The 17,602-nt window shown below is 39.0% G+C and overlaps 1 protein-coding gene across 1 annotated transcript in view; it reads right to left on the bottom strand.

Moving 5' to 3' along the window:
* LOC121925304 (protein eyes shut homolog) overlaps window positions 1-17,602 on the bottom strand; it is a 104,523-nt gene that overhangs the window by 66,834 nt on the left and 20,087 nt on the right. The window contains exon 2 of the mRNA XM_042457294.1: window positions 5,956-6,118. Coding sequence (XP_042313228.1) covers window positions 5,956-6,118 — 163 coding nt within the window. The remainder of the gene's footprint in view (window positions 1-5,955; window positions 6,119-17,602) is intronic.

The following is a 17,602-nucleotide window of genomic DNA, read 5'->3' as shown; positions in this document are numbered from 1 at the left end:
TATCTTATTTGTTGCTTGCTATCTTGTTAAACTTAAGTAGTATATATCAAATCTTATAATAACTTTAAATGAAAAATAAATTGTATGTAGTTAAATTACTTCCTTCTTGTTTTTGTTGTCATTATCCATACCATATAAAGTTTCTTCATTATATAATTTTCCAAGTCTGAACAACACTTTATCATTGTTTAGGAATATGTATAAATTAAGATTGTTTATGAGAATAAGTAAGACTGACCTGAAGAGGTACAAATAGAAATGGTCAAAGAAATTAATTTGTATACTGAAAAATTGTTATTTATAGAAATTAAGGTTCTATATTGATTTCTATGTTAGCTCCCTCCCCATGCAGACATATTACTTCATAGTGGAAAGCTTCTCAATATTCAGAGCATCAGTATTCCGAGAAAGTGATGGACAGGATCCCATTGGTGTCTCAAGGATTCCTTGCATATGCACACTACATGCCAAAGGGTGAGGCTCTAAATGTTTTATTATGAGATGTCTCCTTACAGTGCATACAAAGTAGCAGGAATATCTCTCTGAGTTATATACAGTTAGTGCACCTCTGGGCTGACAAGAGTGGTTTAAAATATTCATTGCCACAAGATGGGGTTCATTGGTTAAACGACTTAAAACTTGTTTCTTTTACACACACACACACAAAATGGTTGCATTGATCTAAGTTTGAATGAAAAACAGCATAGTTTTGTATGCTGGATGATTCTGTTCTAACATTTCTTCCCCATAAAGTTATAATGAAATGTGACATGAGCCTCCATGCTGTGCTATAACATCTCTACAATGTTGTTAATCATTGCCTAAGGTAAAACAGTTAATTCACTTATGATTTTAAATGCTAAAATGCAACCTCTATGAAATCCAGCATGTAATGGAAATGTGAAATACATATTATGAGGAAATGTATGCAATGATTTAACAATGTAGCATTTAGGGGCTGCACTAGGCTATACCAAATAGACTGATCTCAGAGGGTCAAGTGGGACAAAGTGTTAAAGACACAGTAAACAACAACAATGAAGATTTTCAAACAGTGCTTTAATGCTGGTAAAATGCCAATAAAACGTTTAGGATTGTGCATGTGTCTGAAAGCCTGACACACTTCTTAAATATCAGGGAGTTATCTGCCCGCCTCCACCATCCCTGAATTATTTGGGGAGCAGCCATTTCCCATTAACAGAAACTTTGTGTTGATGGGAAATGGCTGCTTCCTGAATGATTCAGGGACGCTGGAGGCGAGCAAATGATTCCTTGCCATTTAGGAAGCGTGTCAGACTTTCAGATACATATGCTTCCTAAATGTTTTACTGGCATTTTGCCAGTGCTTGCCCCATGGTAAGCACTGGTATGAAAATCTTCTATGTCTCTTTTCTTACTTTAGAATAAGCACAGAAGACCAGATCTGGATTGGAACTCTACGACAGCAGTAAGGGTCTTTTAAGCCTTGGCCCCAGCTATGGTCCCAATCTGGATCAGGGATCTATGGTTGCAGCTTTTTTTTTGGTCAAAAATGACTTTAATAACTTCTTTTTGCAACAACAACAACAACAACAACACGCAGACACACAGCTCCCAGTCTGTGTTGGGACCACAGGGATCACTAAAGTTCTGATCTAGATTGGATTTACAGTATATACTGTATTATACAGCAAGAAAGTTCTTAAAATTGACCTTTCCTCTGAAATACTGAGATCTGCCAGTTAGGGCTATTGTGTTAGGAGAATATAATATTTGTTGATGTTCTTTTCATTTTTATTTTTTAAAGCATCTAAAAATGACATTTCTTTTCTCCCAGGCTATTTTCTGACAATTCTGGGCATCAACAACAACATTTAATCCCCACCCTAAAGTGCGTTTCTTAGTAATCATTCATATTAGCCATTACAATGGACTTGAAGGTAACTTGATTTCTCGAGTTGGCCTTCTATTGAGCTAATTTAACAGCTTATTATTCTTTGATGTTTTTCCTCTGTTTCAATGCATGAATTTTCTAATCTCTTGAATTCTTCTAAACTGACTACCTGCCCTCTTGATCTGCTTCCTTCCCGTCTTTTGATTTCTGTTGCCCCCTCTATTTTACCATCTCTTCTTTATACTAACAACCATTCTATCTCTAATGGCTCCTTCCCTTCTGCCTTTAAGCATGTTCTAGTTTCATCCATCTTGAAAAATCCTTCTCTTGATCTGCTAATTCTATTCTTGATTCTTTTCAGTCCAGCTTTTGCCCACTGCATTCAATTGAGACTGCTCTTACTAAGACCACTGATGAGCTTTTACTGGCTAAATATAAAGGTCTTTATTCTATTCTAGTCCTCCTGGATCTCTCTGGTGCATTTAACACGGTTGATCATGGTCTCTTGGTGCATTTACTCTGAGACTGGGTTTTGCAGGATCAGTTTTAAATTGGTTTAAATCCTACCTGTCAAACTGATCTTTTGTGGTGGTTACAGGAGGTCAGGTTTCTGCCCCTGTCTCATTAGGTGTTGGATTCCCTCAGGATTCTGTCTTGGGTCCTTTATTGTTCTCCCTTTATACCCTGTCCCTGGGACATATTAGCTCCTTCGTTTTTCAATATCATCTGTATGCCAACAATACCCAGCTGTACTTCTCTACCCTTGAGATATCCAGGTGTTGAGCAGCGATTATCGTCATGTCTTGCTGCTGTCTGTGAGTGGATGATTCACCGGTGCCTGAAGCTCAACAAGGCCAAAACTGAGCTACTCGTCTCCCCACCCAAGCCATCTTTGCAATGTTCTTTGTCAATTACTGTGAATGACATTTCTATTCAATCTGTCAATGAGGCCTGTAGTCTTGTCTTCCTATTTGATTCTTCATTATCATTTACACCACAGATCCAGCCAAGTCAAGCAGATTCTTTCTTTATAATCTCGTCAGAATTCAACCATTTCTTTCTGTTTCGACTGCAAATACTTTGGTGCATGAATTGGTGATATCATGCCTGGATTATGGCAACTCATTGCTAGTGGGTCTTTCTATTTCCCACCTTAGCCCCCTAATCTCTCTGCAACGCTCAGTGGCCAGGATCATCTTCTCTGCCTGTCGCTTTGATCATGCTACCCCCTTGTTGTTATTCCTCCATTGGCTTCCTATTCATTTCAGAATCCAATATAAAATGCTTCTCCTGACTTTTAAAGCCCTTCATGGCTTGGCTTTCTCTTATTTGTCAGTGCTCATCTCTCATTACTGCCCTCCATGCACATTGAGATCTTATGACACTAGTCCCCTGACCCAGCCAAGAGTCTCTTCCTCCCCTGCTTAAATCTGCCCCTTCTCCTGTGCTGCTCATCATGCCTGGAATCTCCTCCTCACATAATTCCTTGGCTAATTCTAAGGCCAAATTGAAAGCACTGTTGTTTAAGAAGGCATTCCAAATTACTGGTTGTTAATCTGCTGCATACTTTGTCTTTATTATATACTATTTAGTATTATTTTAAAGCTATTTTAATCATGTAATGTTGTTGTTTTTTATTGTATGCTGCTTGACACGTTTTTATTCTCCCCCCTCCTTATTTTATTTGACCCTTACTATTAAAGCAATGTGCAAACTTTACAGCACTCTATAAATAAATGTTGTTAATAATAATAATAATAATTTTTTATTTAAAGCAGATTCAGAGGTTACTTTGGGTATGATCAATTTAGCACGTGTTGTCTTATTTTTAAAAAAGGTTTGAGGGTGTGAATATTTCTTATGCCTTCAGGTAAATCTATTAGCTTTCGAACACTTACTCTCATATTGTAAATGTAAGCTGCCAGAAATGGGAGCAGAAAGCAAGTTCTCTTACTCTTAAACCACTACTTTAATCAGTTGGGGAAAGTCTTGGATTGGCAGTCTGCAAATCAGTTATTGAATGTTACAGAGGCTTGAGGCAAAGCACAAACAGCAGATCAATTTTCCTCATGCTTCACTATGAAAAAAGCCAAACGAGCAATTCAACTGTACATCCTTGTTGTCCCCCATCAGAAGTGAGCACAAAGCTTGGACAGAAAGCCTAATGTGTTGGCAAAATGTACAACTTACTCCACAAGAAGTTTGATTTCAATTTAGGTCAGAAAGTAAATCACAGGGAATTCTTTTGACAAGAAAAGTTTACAGAGTAAGAAAGCTTGGCTTAGTTCTGCTTATTTCCACTACAAATAATTATGTTTTAAAAGGCAAAGCTATTTTATTTAGTAACTTCATCTCAGGATGCACATCTTCCTGTGTTATTCATGCAACAATTATCTAATAGTATACAGTATTAACTATGAATCTACTCCCTGCCAAAGTGAGTAGAATTAAAAAAAAAATTCTATTAGTGAATATTCAATTATTTCGTATTAGTGTGCATTTTATAAGATCCTTCACGATGTTACTAAATACAGTGGGCCCTCCACATTCATTGGGGTTAGGGGCACAAAACAACCATGAAAGTGGAAAAACCATGAATTAAAAACCCACTATTTTTTACCCGAAAAAACACCAATCTAGGAATCTCTAGGTCCTCCAGTGCAAGCCTATGGTTAACATCTGCCAAAAGCTGAGTATAGAATTGTGATGGAGCACCTAAAAATGACTAGAGAAGGGCCTTGTCTAAGAATTTTTAGGTCCTCCAGCATGACTCTATGGTCAACATCTGGCAGAGTTGTGTTGAAGGATTTTGAGAGAATGTATGAAATCCATAAATAACCAATCTACAAAGGTCAAAGCTGCAAATGTGGAGAGGGCTGACTGTAGACATACTTAGTAGCTTTTTCCAGCTCAGGTTTCAACTGGCTTATGAACTCTGCCCCTGCTTCTGCATGGAAACGGATGCATATTCCCATCCATACTTTCCAAAGGGGATGTATTTAATGAACATTCTTCAAATGTATCCAGGCACAATCCTCTGGCAAGTGCAATATTGAACACTTCTTTTGGTTTGCAAATTGCATCACAAACTTCAACCTATAAGAATTTCTGACTGCAAATGGCCTTCTCAATGGAAAGATGACACCAAATAGCCATATGGTATAACAGATGACTACAACTTTTTATTGAATGCAGTATCTGCTACAGTCATAAAATTAAGGATTGCCTCCCAGTTTTGAATCATGCAAAATGGTTCATCATAATCTGTTCACCTGGACAGAAGGCTCCAGATGCACCCACCTCCTGGAACACATAAACACTCTTAAGGAAGGTGGTGCCCATGGCAGCAAGAGATTGTGTCATATCCTGGAAAGTTACTTTTGAAGATAATGGATATTATGCTATTTTGAAGCCATCCATAAGTGCACAGTGATAGAATGATGTTACAGGATCTAAAGAACATTTCACTATTGGTGCTTTATTATATTTTCTGTAAAAAAAAAAAGTGCTTTGGGACAAAATCATTTTTGGTGACAATCCAATTTTTCACAAAAGAATTCTGAAGTGTAAAACATCATTGAAATTCTGGTAATTTTACAAATTAAAAAGTATTTACTTTTTATTCTTTCTTATGAAGATGAAATAAGTTAAGCTCAAAATCCTTGTTATTGTTGTTGGGTGTTTTCAAACTATTTCCTATTTGTAGTGACTCTTTCATGAGGTTTTCTTTGAAAGATTTTGTCAGAGATAGAGGGCTGGTATTGACTCTGGGGCTGAGAGAGTGTGACTTGCCCAAAATCAGCTAATGGGTTTCTGAGGCTAAGTGAGGATTTGAACTAAGGACTTCCAGAGTCCTAGTCCAATGTTCAAACTGCTACACCACACTGTCTATTATAGAGCTCCCTAGTTGACTATGTCACTTAATATCTAACTGAATAAAATTAACATACAAAGCAGCTCCTACTACGAAGTTTATATAAATGCAAAACCTGGAGTGTAGTATAATATAACATCCCCCCCCATGCTGCATTAAACTAAAGTGTGTACAAATGCTTGTCAAACATAAATGGAGATCTACTTACATCCATACAAGTATATGTATATTTGGGTGACAATAAAAGGATTTCTTACCTGAAGAGTCTTTATTACACTGGCATCTGTATGTATTTGGTGAAACATTGCTGCAGTTGCCATGGAGGCAACTATGTGGTTGGCATTGTCCAATTATTTCCGAACAGTTCTTCCCTTATAACAAGAAAGAGGAGAAATAGAGAAATTAATAGATACTCTTACAAAACAAAGTAAAGATACATGTATGAGTAGTATAAGTAATTACTCATAATGCCTAGCCTAGAGGAGTTATTCAAGGTACTGGATGAATACTATACATTGTCAGAAGCCATGTGGCCATAACTGTCTTTACATTTCTTCTCATCAAGTGGGCACATGCTCTGCTAATTATATACCTCTAAATATAACCATCAAGCTACTTAACATGTGTTGAAAGTACTGTATATACTTGATTATAAGTCAACTTCATGTATAATTTGAAGGCAGGTTTTGGGAACAAATTATGGATTTTGATAGGACCCTTGGATAAGTCTATGGTAAACTTATAGACTTGGAACAAAGGATCTAAACTATGAAGCAAAGGAAAACAATACCAAAGAAACTACAAAATTATGGCAGGCATAACTGTTTTATCTCACACTAAAGGCTGGATGGAAGAGAGAGTAGAGGGAGGTCAGTGCTTCCAGCACAGATTGCACTCTTGCCTTTCATCAGGGGATGGTTCCCTTATTAATAAAAGTTGAAGTGTAGTGTTTACATATTGACCCTAGGTTTTTGGGGTCAGTTTTTTTACTAAAATGTTTAGACTAATACATGAGTATATACAGTAGATGTTATCCACCAAAAAGAAAAGAAAAGAAGGAAGGAAGGAAGGAAGGAAGGAAGGAAGGAAGGAAGAATAAGAAAAGAAATGCATTGCAGAACTAGCCATAAAAAAGGCATTTTTCATGTCATTGCTTCAGTAAATATAGACATGGAAATTTTAGTAAAGCTGCAGTATTTAAACTAGAAGGCTGGTTTTATAGATAATCACTACAAGTATAAGTACATTCCCAACTCCCATATGTTGGGAAAAGCTTTCATGCTGTGCTTGTGAGCATCCAATATGTATCAATATATAGGGAACTAAGTAAGAAGGTTAATACAGCAGGCAGAAAGAAAAAACTAACATATACTAATAAAAGAGACTGGGCTAGAGAGAAGAAGACTATTAGGAGTTGGCTCCAGACTTGCTCAAATAAATAACGTTCCTTCATTTTTGTTATATATCTCCTTTTTGAGTCTTATGATAACTTGGGCTGCCTCTACACTGAAGAATTAATGCAGTTTGACACCACATTAACTTCCATGGCTCAGTACTATGGTATTCTGGTATCTGTAGTTTTCTGAGATATTTCTGCAGTGTGGCAACAGCCTAGAACTATATGAAACATTGTGATAGCTGTTTAAAAAGTAGAGCCCAGCAGTGCAACAAGAACAACAAAAAAGGAAACAAACAGGAACAACTTTTGTATCATGGATATAGGTTTGAAACCTCCAGGACCACTGAATTTCATAGTCAGTAATCTTGCTCAGCTATGGAACCACTGGATAGAAGAGTCTGAACTCTATCTGGACCTTGCCTTGGAGACAGAGGAAGCTAAAGGTAAAGCTGTTATATTAACTTGTAGCAGAAAAGGGGCAAGAAATATGCAAGTCTCTTGGACTGGGCACTGGATGTATTCAAGATGAGTTATTCAAGGCATTGATTGAGTGAATACTGTACATCCAAACAAAATGAACAGTGGAATGTTATAACTTCTTTGTGAGGCAGCACAGCCCTGAAGGAGGTTCAGAAGGCTATGTTCCAATATTAAGGACTCTAGGAGAAATTTGAGACTTTCAGGTGAGGGCTAATGATGTCCTTGGGCGAGCTCCACAAAGGAGAAAACTTAAACAGCAAAATAAGGTGACTAGGGGGCATGTTCCAGCTGGTGTATCTCTCTCTGGACAAGAGAGAGCATAAGATTACACACACATGCTGTGAAACACTGCTCCTTATGAGGATACTGTGGAATTCATAGAGATCTAAAGTGAGTTGAGCACTGTGGAGGTGTGCTGGGGTTAACAACAGGCTCAGCTGCCTAAGCGAGCTTTAATGTACACTCGACATGCAAAATTCCACATTTTTCTAATCACTTTAACTACTTAATTTACAAGTGAAGAAAGTTCTTCCAATTGGTAATGAAATTAAAGCCCCAGTAAGTTTCCAAGAGAAAATAAAGGATTTTTACATTATTTTTATCTGAAAAAATAGTAGCTATTTGTTAGATTTTAGCTTGCAAACATAAACTTTAACAGAAACATGGCTCAACGTTGTTTTAAATGGATAAAAGGGACAGCAGTTTTCAAAGATTTACTTCTTACTTTATTTTCTGATGATTGGGTCTTAAGAATAATACGGCCGCCTGACTAATCGGGCTGGTCCAGTTGCTGGGGGGGGGGAGCCGTTGACCTATGGGGCCTTTTCGGCTCGTTTGAGGCCTCGGAACACTCCCAGAATCCACTGGGAGCAGCTCCATGGCCCAGATTGGTGGCCTGGCCCTGCGGAGTGGGGGACTTCCAGCCGTCACTGGGGACTACAAATCCCAACATTAGCGGCTTCCCTGATTGGTTGGGAGGCTGGAAAAGGGAGGGCTGTCCACTTGGCATTGGCCCCGATAGGCCAAAAGGGCCTATTTAGGGCCACATGGCCAAGGAGGCCAGCACCATTCTCAGCTGGCTCTCCCTACCCACCCCTCCCTCTAATTGGTTTTGGGCTTCTTGGGGTGCTGTCATTAACTTTTGAGGCAGTAGCATGGGCTATGGATCTGGAGGGCATGGTTTTCTATCCTGCGATGTACAGGATCAAGAGTCCCAAAGGGGACCCGGGAATGCTGGGAGCAGTGAGGGTTTACCATTGAGGGGGCAACTCCAGAACAGTGTCCCTCGATGATAAAGGGGCAAGGATGTGAATATGTTACCCCTTCTGCCATCCTGATGCCCGGCTGTGACCAGACCATTGGTTCATCGATCAACAGGAAGGTTGGTCGATGACAGATCCTTGTCCATGCATTTGGACCAGCCCTACCTGTCAGCTGTATTCAATAAAGTTGTGGCCTTTTCTGCCAATTGGGTGTCTGGGTGTTATTTCATGCAATGCCTTGCCTTCTCCTGAAACTGAATTTTTCTAAGCAAAGAGGACAGACCCCCCTACAAGAATGTGGATTGTTTATGTTATGAGAAGATAACATAAACATTTTTGTTTCAGGCACAAAATCACTGAAAAATATTGTGTATAAAATTTTCTTCAGGCTGTGTATATAAAGTACATATAAAACATGAATGAATCTCATGTTTAGACTTGGGTCTAAAAATATTCCCAAGATATCCCATTATGTATATATATGCAAATATTCCAAAGTCTGAAAAATGTCCAAAATCTGAAACACTTCTGGTCCCAAGCATTTTGCATAATGAAGACTCAGCCTGTATTTAAGCAACAGCAAGGGCATGTGTTCAAATTTGTAACACAGGGGGGAAAGCCAAAAGTTAAATACAAAATGAAGAATAAGTTGAAGAACATATGGTAAAATGGCTTTAACACAGAGATAAATCAGTGGGAAAATATGTGGCCAAAGGGATTAAGGTTTGCATCATATCATGATTTTAAAGAGGATTTTTATAAAATAAATTTCTAGAAAGTGGTGTAATGTTGCTCAAAGGTGTTAAATAAATTGCTTAAAATATATAATAGGATTTAAGCTATATGTTGGAAATGGGTGTTTATGAAGGAATATTGGATAGTGTTTGGAGGGCATTTAAATATACCTATCAGTATAGAGGATTTCAAAATTAATCCTCAAAACAGGAATGCTATCCTTTTGGAATGACAGATGTACAGTTGGAAAAGAGTCTTGGAATACTAATCAAATATACATCAGCAAGACTGTTCTATGGGAAAAGATGGAAGAATTCAGCACTATACACTATGGAAGCTGATAAAATTAGTAGAAATAGACAACTTGTTCGATCTGAGTAGAGAATGGTTGTTAGTGCCATTTTTTAAAGATCTGAAACTCCCTTTGAACTTGTGAAAAAGATAAAAGAAAATGAATTGGTATTTTTTTATATATAGTTAGAGAGAATAGGTTACTTGAGAGAGGAGAATAGCTGCAATCTTTAGACAGAGAGTTATGAATAACTATATGCATCCATAACCACACAAAGGAAGATCAAAACACTTTTTCTTTCCCCTTCTTTTTTCTTTTAATTTCTGTAATTTCCAATGTACTTTTAAAATTCCTAATTAAAATATTGGGGGACACTAGCAGCAACTTGTAATTTTGAGGTGATAAAATACTGTATTATCAGAGAAAGATAAATGTGTGGAATAAGGGATGAGCATCTCTGTGAGCAACTGTCGTGAGAAGCAGATTTAATACTAGATCATTGCCTGAAAATGTCCTGAGTAGCACAACTTTCTAGAGAAAGAATCTGATTGTTTTTGGCACTCAAGAGGCTCAGGTGCATGCTGTCCAATACTGAAGGCATTGCCATAAGCAAAGCATGCAAACTAGTAAATGCACTAGCGAGATACAGTGCCAACATTGTGGGAAACAATATGAAAAAAAGAATAGAAAAATGTCCAGCTTATGAACAGTGAAACAAAGCATGTGGTAAACAAAACCATTTCCAGGGCCAGTGCAGGAGTGTGCAATAACATCAGAGACATACAGCAAAAGTTGTGTTGGATGACAGTGATGAATCTGAACATTGAGAGGATGCCCTGAGCCTAACTTTGGGATTTCCAAATCACAAAGTCCATGTTGTGGGAAAAACTGCTGGCAGTAATACCTACTCTGCCACATTTTTGGCATATAAGCTGTTTGACAACAAATAAATTTTTAAAAAAAACCAGTTTGTTTTCAGTTGGATTGTGGAATAAGCTGTAATGCCATGCCAGAGACATTGGTTAAAGACAAGACAGACATTGAACCATATTGCCAGATGCTCATTATGCACAACAAGAGTACATACTGAAACCTGTTGGCAAGTGCAGACCAAAGATTTGCAAGCCAAAGAACAATAAGCTATATAACTTAGATTTTGTTTTTGTAAATGGGGACAAATGTAGATCACTGCTAGGGAGCAAAGCACTGCAAGTTATGATGTTAATTCAAGCACAACATCAGAATATATTGTTTGCAGTACAAATGACTGGGCAGAACCAACCAAGTGCATGGACAACTGAGAAGACACAGAAAGAATTTGGGGATTTTTTTTTCAGGGAGAAAGAATATTGTTAGAGAAGCTGAAATTTGAAATAGATCCCACTGTAGAACCAGAGAAGAATCCCATAAGAAGGGCACTTATAGCATTGGCAGAAACACTGAAGCGGGAACTGTCCATTTTACAAGCAAAAGGTATAATTATTTATGTAGATAATAATACAACATGGATCAGCAGCTGAATTGTCATTCCTGAACTCTCAGGAAAGTTGTGCATCTGCATTGATCCTAAAGCAATAAACAGAGCATTAAAAACAGTCATTACCCTCTACCAATCATTGAGGGTCTAGTATGTGAACAACAGCTAATAGCTAACAGCTAACAACAACAAGAACAGAATGGATTGTTGATAGCAGAAGTCCTGAAAGTAGATCCACAAAAAGAAATTCAAATGATGCCAACACTTGTGGATGTAAAGTGTGTGCAAATATTTTTGGGAATGGGCAACTACTTGGCAAAGTCTTTCAGTGGACTAGCAGATCAATGTGAGCTATTTACAACAGACATACAAAGATGTTGAATGGGGATGGTCAAAATGTCATCCACAGGCATTTGAGAAGATTAAGAACACAGTAGCCAAGAGTCTTGTACTGAGGTATTACAGTCTAAGTGAACAATCCCATTTGTGAAAAGATGTGGGAGGACCCCAGAGAAACCTGGGCTGCAAACAGGCTGTGTACTCCCTGGTGATAGGGAAATACAATAAGATCCTATTTCTTAAAGTTACATCCCACTTCTATTGCAGGAGCAAAGCCAATGTGACAAACCATATTTAATGTGAGATCTGTTACTCATGTGGGGAAAGACAGCAAAAGGAGATTTTACAGCTACACGAAGTACCAACTGAACTTGGGGGAAAGTGGGAGTACATTTGTTCACATAGCAAGAGAAAGACTGTCTCATAACAACTGACTGCTATTCCCAACTTTTGAAAGACACATCCCCAGCCAAGCACTAGATATTATGATTAGACAGTCATAAGGAAGCTAAAGAACCATTTCAGTCACTAGGGAATAGCAGATATTGTATTCTCTGATAACAGATCACAATGTGTGTCCAAACATTTCAGGACATTAAAAAACCAGTGGGCATTTGATAATTGCACATTTCTCCTCACTTATCTCCAAAGCAATGGGAGGGTTAAATCAGCTGTCAAAACTACTAAGAGATGTTTGACCAAAGCCAGGAGTGCAGTGATTTATACCTGGTTAGCTAGGGCGCATTACAGACGCACCGAAGCGGCATGCTAGGGTTGCCTCGATACGTATTAGGGTTGAGAAGGTGCGTCCTTTCCATACAAAATGGCGGCAGCCATTCCACACGGGGGCCGCCATCTTGACGTAGCGGACGCATTGCGTCCGCACACTGCACATCACATATGACGCTGCGAGTGCACCATTGGCGCCTCGTGGTATCATTAGCGCGCCGCAAAGAGATGCACCATTTTGGCACTTCTTATTTGCAGTGCGGAGGAGCCCTGCAGTTTGGCTGCTGCAGCTCCTTCGCGCTGCAACTGGCAGTGGTGGCGGACCGCCACTTCTCAGCGCTCTGTAACACGCCTAGCTTTCTTTGGTAGATTTGGATGGGAGTCCAGGAGAGGGATTGATGGGCTGAAGGACAAAGACTCTGCTACCAGTGAAGGACAATTTATTCATCCAGAGGGCTAAAGTAGGGGCACTGAACTGCTACCAGAACAGAAATAGCTTACAAGTCAGCCAAAGACCTACTCAAACTACACGTGGGTAAGCAGATTTGGATACAACCAACTGTGACACACTAAGAAGTGGAAAGAAGAGGAGGTCAAAAAGAATGTGGAAACTTGCCCATTTTAGGTAGCCACTTAGGAGAACCAAATTTTGAGGAGCAACCAAAGGCATTTATGGAGCAGCAACAAACCTGTAGTAATATCAGAACCAGGAAGAGATGCAACTTCAGGAGACAGGAGATGCCAGCGCAATAGCTGGCCCACAAGTCAAGGAGTGCTCAGATTCTCTGACTCAAGTGAATGAGAAATTGCATAGCTCATATTCCATTCAATCTTGCTTAGAGGCAAAAAGGGTTAACCTCAGGAAAGAACATAATCTGTAGCAAAGCAGGTGAAGACTCAGGTAATGGCGTCACTAGGGTTGGTGTCACCCAGTGCAGTTATTAATGTTGCCACACAGAGACACCTGTGACTTCCTCCCATACTGTACCATGCAGAACCCTTAGTAATTTTTTGTACTAATGTCAGTCATAAATTGTAATTCCTGTCACTGGCAATAGTTGTGACATAAACAACTAGCAAAATTAAAATTATACCTTTAATTTACAAGATCATACACACAGCCTAAATGTATTTATATGTACATAGTTTCATGAGATTAAAATGAAAATTTGGTGAAATGTGATGTTTTTAAAAGAATAAAATATATTTAAAATTTTTAAAAACTTAAAATTTAAAGTTTACTTTTTTAAAAAAAAATCTGGGCTTCTCCTTTCACTCAATCATCTCTACAGCATTTTAAAGGCATGCAAATGTTTCTGTTTCTTCCCAAAGGCAGATGTTTAAGAAGTAGAGGTCACCCGCCTGGAGTGGAGGGGTCAACTGGTGCAGTCCAAATCCTCCACACCCCACACCCCTAGTGATTAACCTAGACTCACGCAGGCTGATTTGTGCAAAATCCCCATCACTTAAAGGACTATGCTACTTAATTAGTTATTCTACAAAAAACACACACACACACACACACACATTATGGACTCTTAATAGTTTAAAATTGTAAAAAATTACAACTCCAATAATCCTAGCCATACTGATTTGTAATTCTGGGCCTAGTAGCCAAAAAATAAAAATAAAAAAAGAGTAGCTTTTCTAGGCACTGGATCTAGAAAGGTAATTATTTGACTATTATGTCTGAAATGCTTAAAAAGCAAATGTCCTATATTCAGGGGAAAACAACCTACAAATATTTGAACATAATATACTTTCTAATATTTATTTTTCAGCATGATTTAACAGCTGCCTAGAAATGCAGACAGTTGTAGGATGAATTTTCCTTAAATGTGCTGCTTACTGGAAATTACCAATCATAAATTGCTTGTACTTTTACAGCATATGGGACTTAAATGCCGTATAATTATGCTTGTCATTTGAATTGTTGCTGCACTGTTATTCACACTCGAGCAATTCTTCTAGGTTTTTTTAAGAAATACATATATACATATAATGGTATAAGAACCATTGTTCTCTTTCTCACACATGTGAGCTACACCCACAACTCAGCACCTAATGTTTTAACCTCACTGGTTTCTTTTCATTATATATAGCTTGCTTATGTGCTACCTATAATGCTACTGCAGTCTTTTACATAGTTCACATTATCACACCTGATTCAGCTGTTTTTCAAATTGTCACTGCACTTCTTACTGAAGCAAATAAAAATCTATTTTTGGTCTTTTACATGAAGTTGGTTCAAGTTCTGTTTGTATGCACAATACATTTGAAATACAGGCTGAGCCTCCCTTATCCAAAATGCTTGCGAACAGAAGTGTTGTGGATTTTAGATTTTTTTTTAATTTTGGAATATTTACATATACATAATAGGATATCTTGGAAGCGGGATACAAGTCTAAATATGAAATTTATGTATGTTTTGTATACAACTTGAAGACACACAGCAACAACAATAACAAAACATCTTATATACCTTATACACATAGCCTGAACATAATTTTATAAACAATTTAAAAATATTTTTGTACTTGAAACAAAGTTTGTGTACACTGAACCATCAAAAAGCAAAGGTGTGACTATCTCAGCCATCCATGTGGACAATTTTGGGAAGATTTTGGATTTGGGAAATCCAGATGAGGGAGACGTAACCCGTAGTCACTTTAAAAATGAATTCCATATTGTGCCTACTTACATGCTTTCATTTCATTTTGAAAGAAATCCTGTCACAGGTCACCCCTCCTAAAATTTGGGCCTTAATTACATTAAAGATACTTGTCAAATATGTTGTTTTCACCAAGCTACTATTTATTCAGCTAAGGATGTTAGGTTTGTGTAGAAGATTTTTAGGGGTGGAGGTCTTTAATCCCTTGTTTCCACTCAGAATAGTCCCTGGCTTTGTTTCACAATGGGCAAAAGCTCTCTTTGAGCTTGTTCCCACTTAGGATTTGATACGAATTAAAATAAAACGTTTTTAATAAAATCGAATTAAAATAACACAGTTGTTATCCCGCTTTCAGAATCGCTTTATTCATCGTTCCCATCTGCTTGTTTAATTCGGATTTTTTACCTGCAAGCGTTCAGTAAGCATTCTCACTTGGCATGACATCGGTGTTTAAATAAAGCGATTCTTCTCCTCCATACCTTATTTGGAGTTGTCAATCAATACTACGTCAGAATGACGTAACGTTAACCCGCATTAATCGGAATCTATTTATCTGTGACATCGTTTCCATCTCTGTGACCGTTTCTGATTCGATTTATTTTTGGCGGTTTTTTTTTAAATGAACCAATCAAGGCGCTTAAACGATCAAACGTCATAAGCGCTGTCAGCCTTATATACATTTTCCCTCCGAATTTAGTAGGAAACCCAAGCTCTTTCCAGAGGAACTATGGGATAGGTTTTCTTCATGTCTCCCACCAAGACAGCCAGGCAGAATCCCTTGACAGAGCCCATAGATGAAGGGGGGAAGCTTGTGGCAAAGCGAATTTATTAGTAGGAAACCCAAGCTCTTGCCAGAGGAACTATGGGATAGGTTTTCTTCATGTCTCCCACCAAGACAGTCAGGCAGAATCCCTTGACAGAGCCATGAAGGGGGAAGCTTGTTGGCAAAGCCAATTGATTAGTAGGAAACCGAAGCTCTTTCCGAGGATCATGGATAGGTTTTGCTTCATGTCCCCCCAAGACAAGTCAGGCGAATCCCTGACGAGCATAGATGGGGGGAAGCTTATGCAAGCGAATTTATTAGTAGGAAACCCAAACTCTTGCCAAAGAACTATGGGATAGGTTTTTTCTCATGTCCCACCAAGTACGTCGGCGAATCCCTTGACAGATCCCAGAGATGAAGGGGGGAAAAGCTTGTGGCAAGCGATTTATTAGTAGGAAACCGAAGCTACTTTCCAGAGGAACGATGGGGAGGTTTTCTTCAATGTTCTCCCACAAGAAGTCAGGCAAATCCCATTGACAGAGCCCATAGATGAAGGAGGGAAGCGTGTGGCAAAGCCGAATTTAATTAGTAGGAAACCCAAAGGCGCTTTCCAGAGGAACTAGGGGATAGGTTTTTCTTCATTCTCCCACCAAGACAGTAGGCAGAATCCCGTGCGACAAGAGCCATAGAGGAAGGGGGGAAGCCTTGTGCAAAGCGAATTTAGTAGTAGGAAACCGAAGCTCTTTCCAGAGGACTATGGGATAGGTTTTTCTTCATTCTCCCCCAAGAAAGGCAGGCAGAATCCCTTGACGAGCCCATAAGATGAAGGGGGGAAGCTGTGGCAAAGCAAATTTATTAGTAGGAAAAACCAAGCTCTTGCCAGAGGAACGATGGATAGGTTTTCTTCATGTCTCCCACCAAACGTCCAGAGCAGAATCCCGTTACAGAGCCCATAGATAAGGGGGAAACTTGTGCAAAGCGAATTATAGGAGGACCAGCTCGTTCGCAGAGGAACTATGGGATAGGTTTTCTTCAGGTCTCCCACCAAGACAGGCAGAAGAATCACTTGAAGAGCCCATAGAGGAAGGGGGGAGCTTGTGGCAAAGCGATTTATTTAGTAGGAAACCAAGCTCTTTCCAGAGGAACTATGGGATAGGTGTCCTTCATGTCTCCCACCAAGACAGTCAGGCGAATCCCTTGACAGAGCCCATAGATAGGGAAGCTGTGGCAAAGCAAATTTATTAGTAGGAAACCCAAGGCTCTTTCCAGAGGAACTATGGGATAGGTTGTCTTCATTCCTCCCACCAAGACAAGTCAGGCAGAAATCCTTGACAGAGACCATAGATGAAGGGGGAGCTTGGTTGGATAAGCGGAAATTTATTAGTAGGAAACCCAAGCTCGTTTCCAGAGGAACTATGGGATAGGTTTTTCTTCATGTCCCCACCAAGACAGTCAGGCAGAATCCCTTGACAGAGCCAGAGATGAAGGGGGAACTTGTGGCAAAGCGAATTTATTGTAGGAAACGCGAAGCTCCTTTCAGAGGAACTATGGGATAGGTTTTCTTCATGTCTCCCCCAAGAAATTCAGGCAGAATCCCTTGACAGAGCCCATATATGAAGGGGGAAGCTTGTGTCAAAGCTAATTTATTAGTAGGAAACCAAACTCTTGCCAGAGGACTATGGGATAGGTTTTCTTCATGTCCTCGCCA

This window comes from Sceloporus undulatus, chromosome 1 (genome assembly GCF_019175285.1).
Source record: "Sceloporus undulatus isolate JIND9_A2432 ecotype Alabama chromosome 1, SceUnd_v1.1, whole genome shotgun sequence".
NCBI classification, from domain to species: domain Eukaryota; kingdom Metazoa; phylum Chordata; class Lepidosauria; order Squamata; family Phrynosomatidae; genus Sceloporus; species Sceloporus undulatus.
Note: the sequence above shows the minus strand (reverse complement) of the source record. Positions and strands in the feature narration are given on the sequence as shown.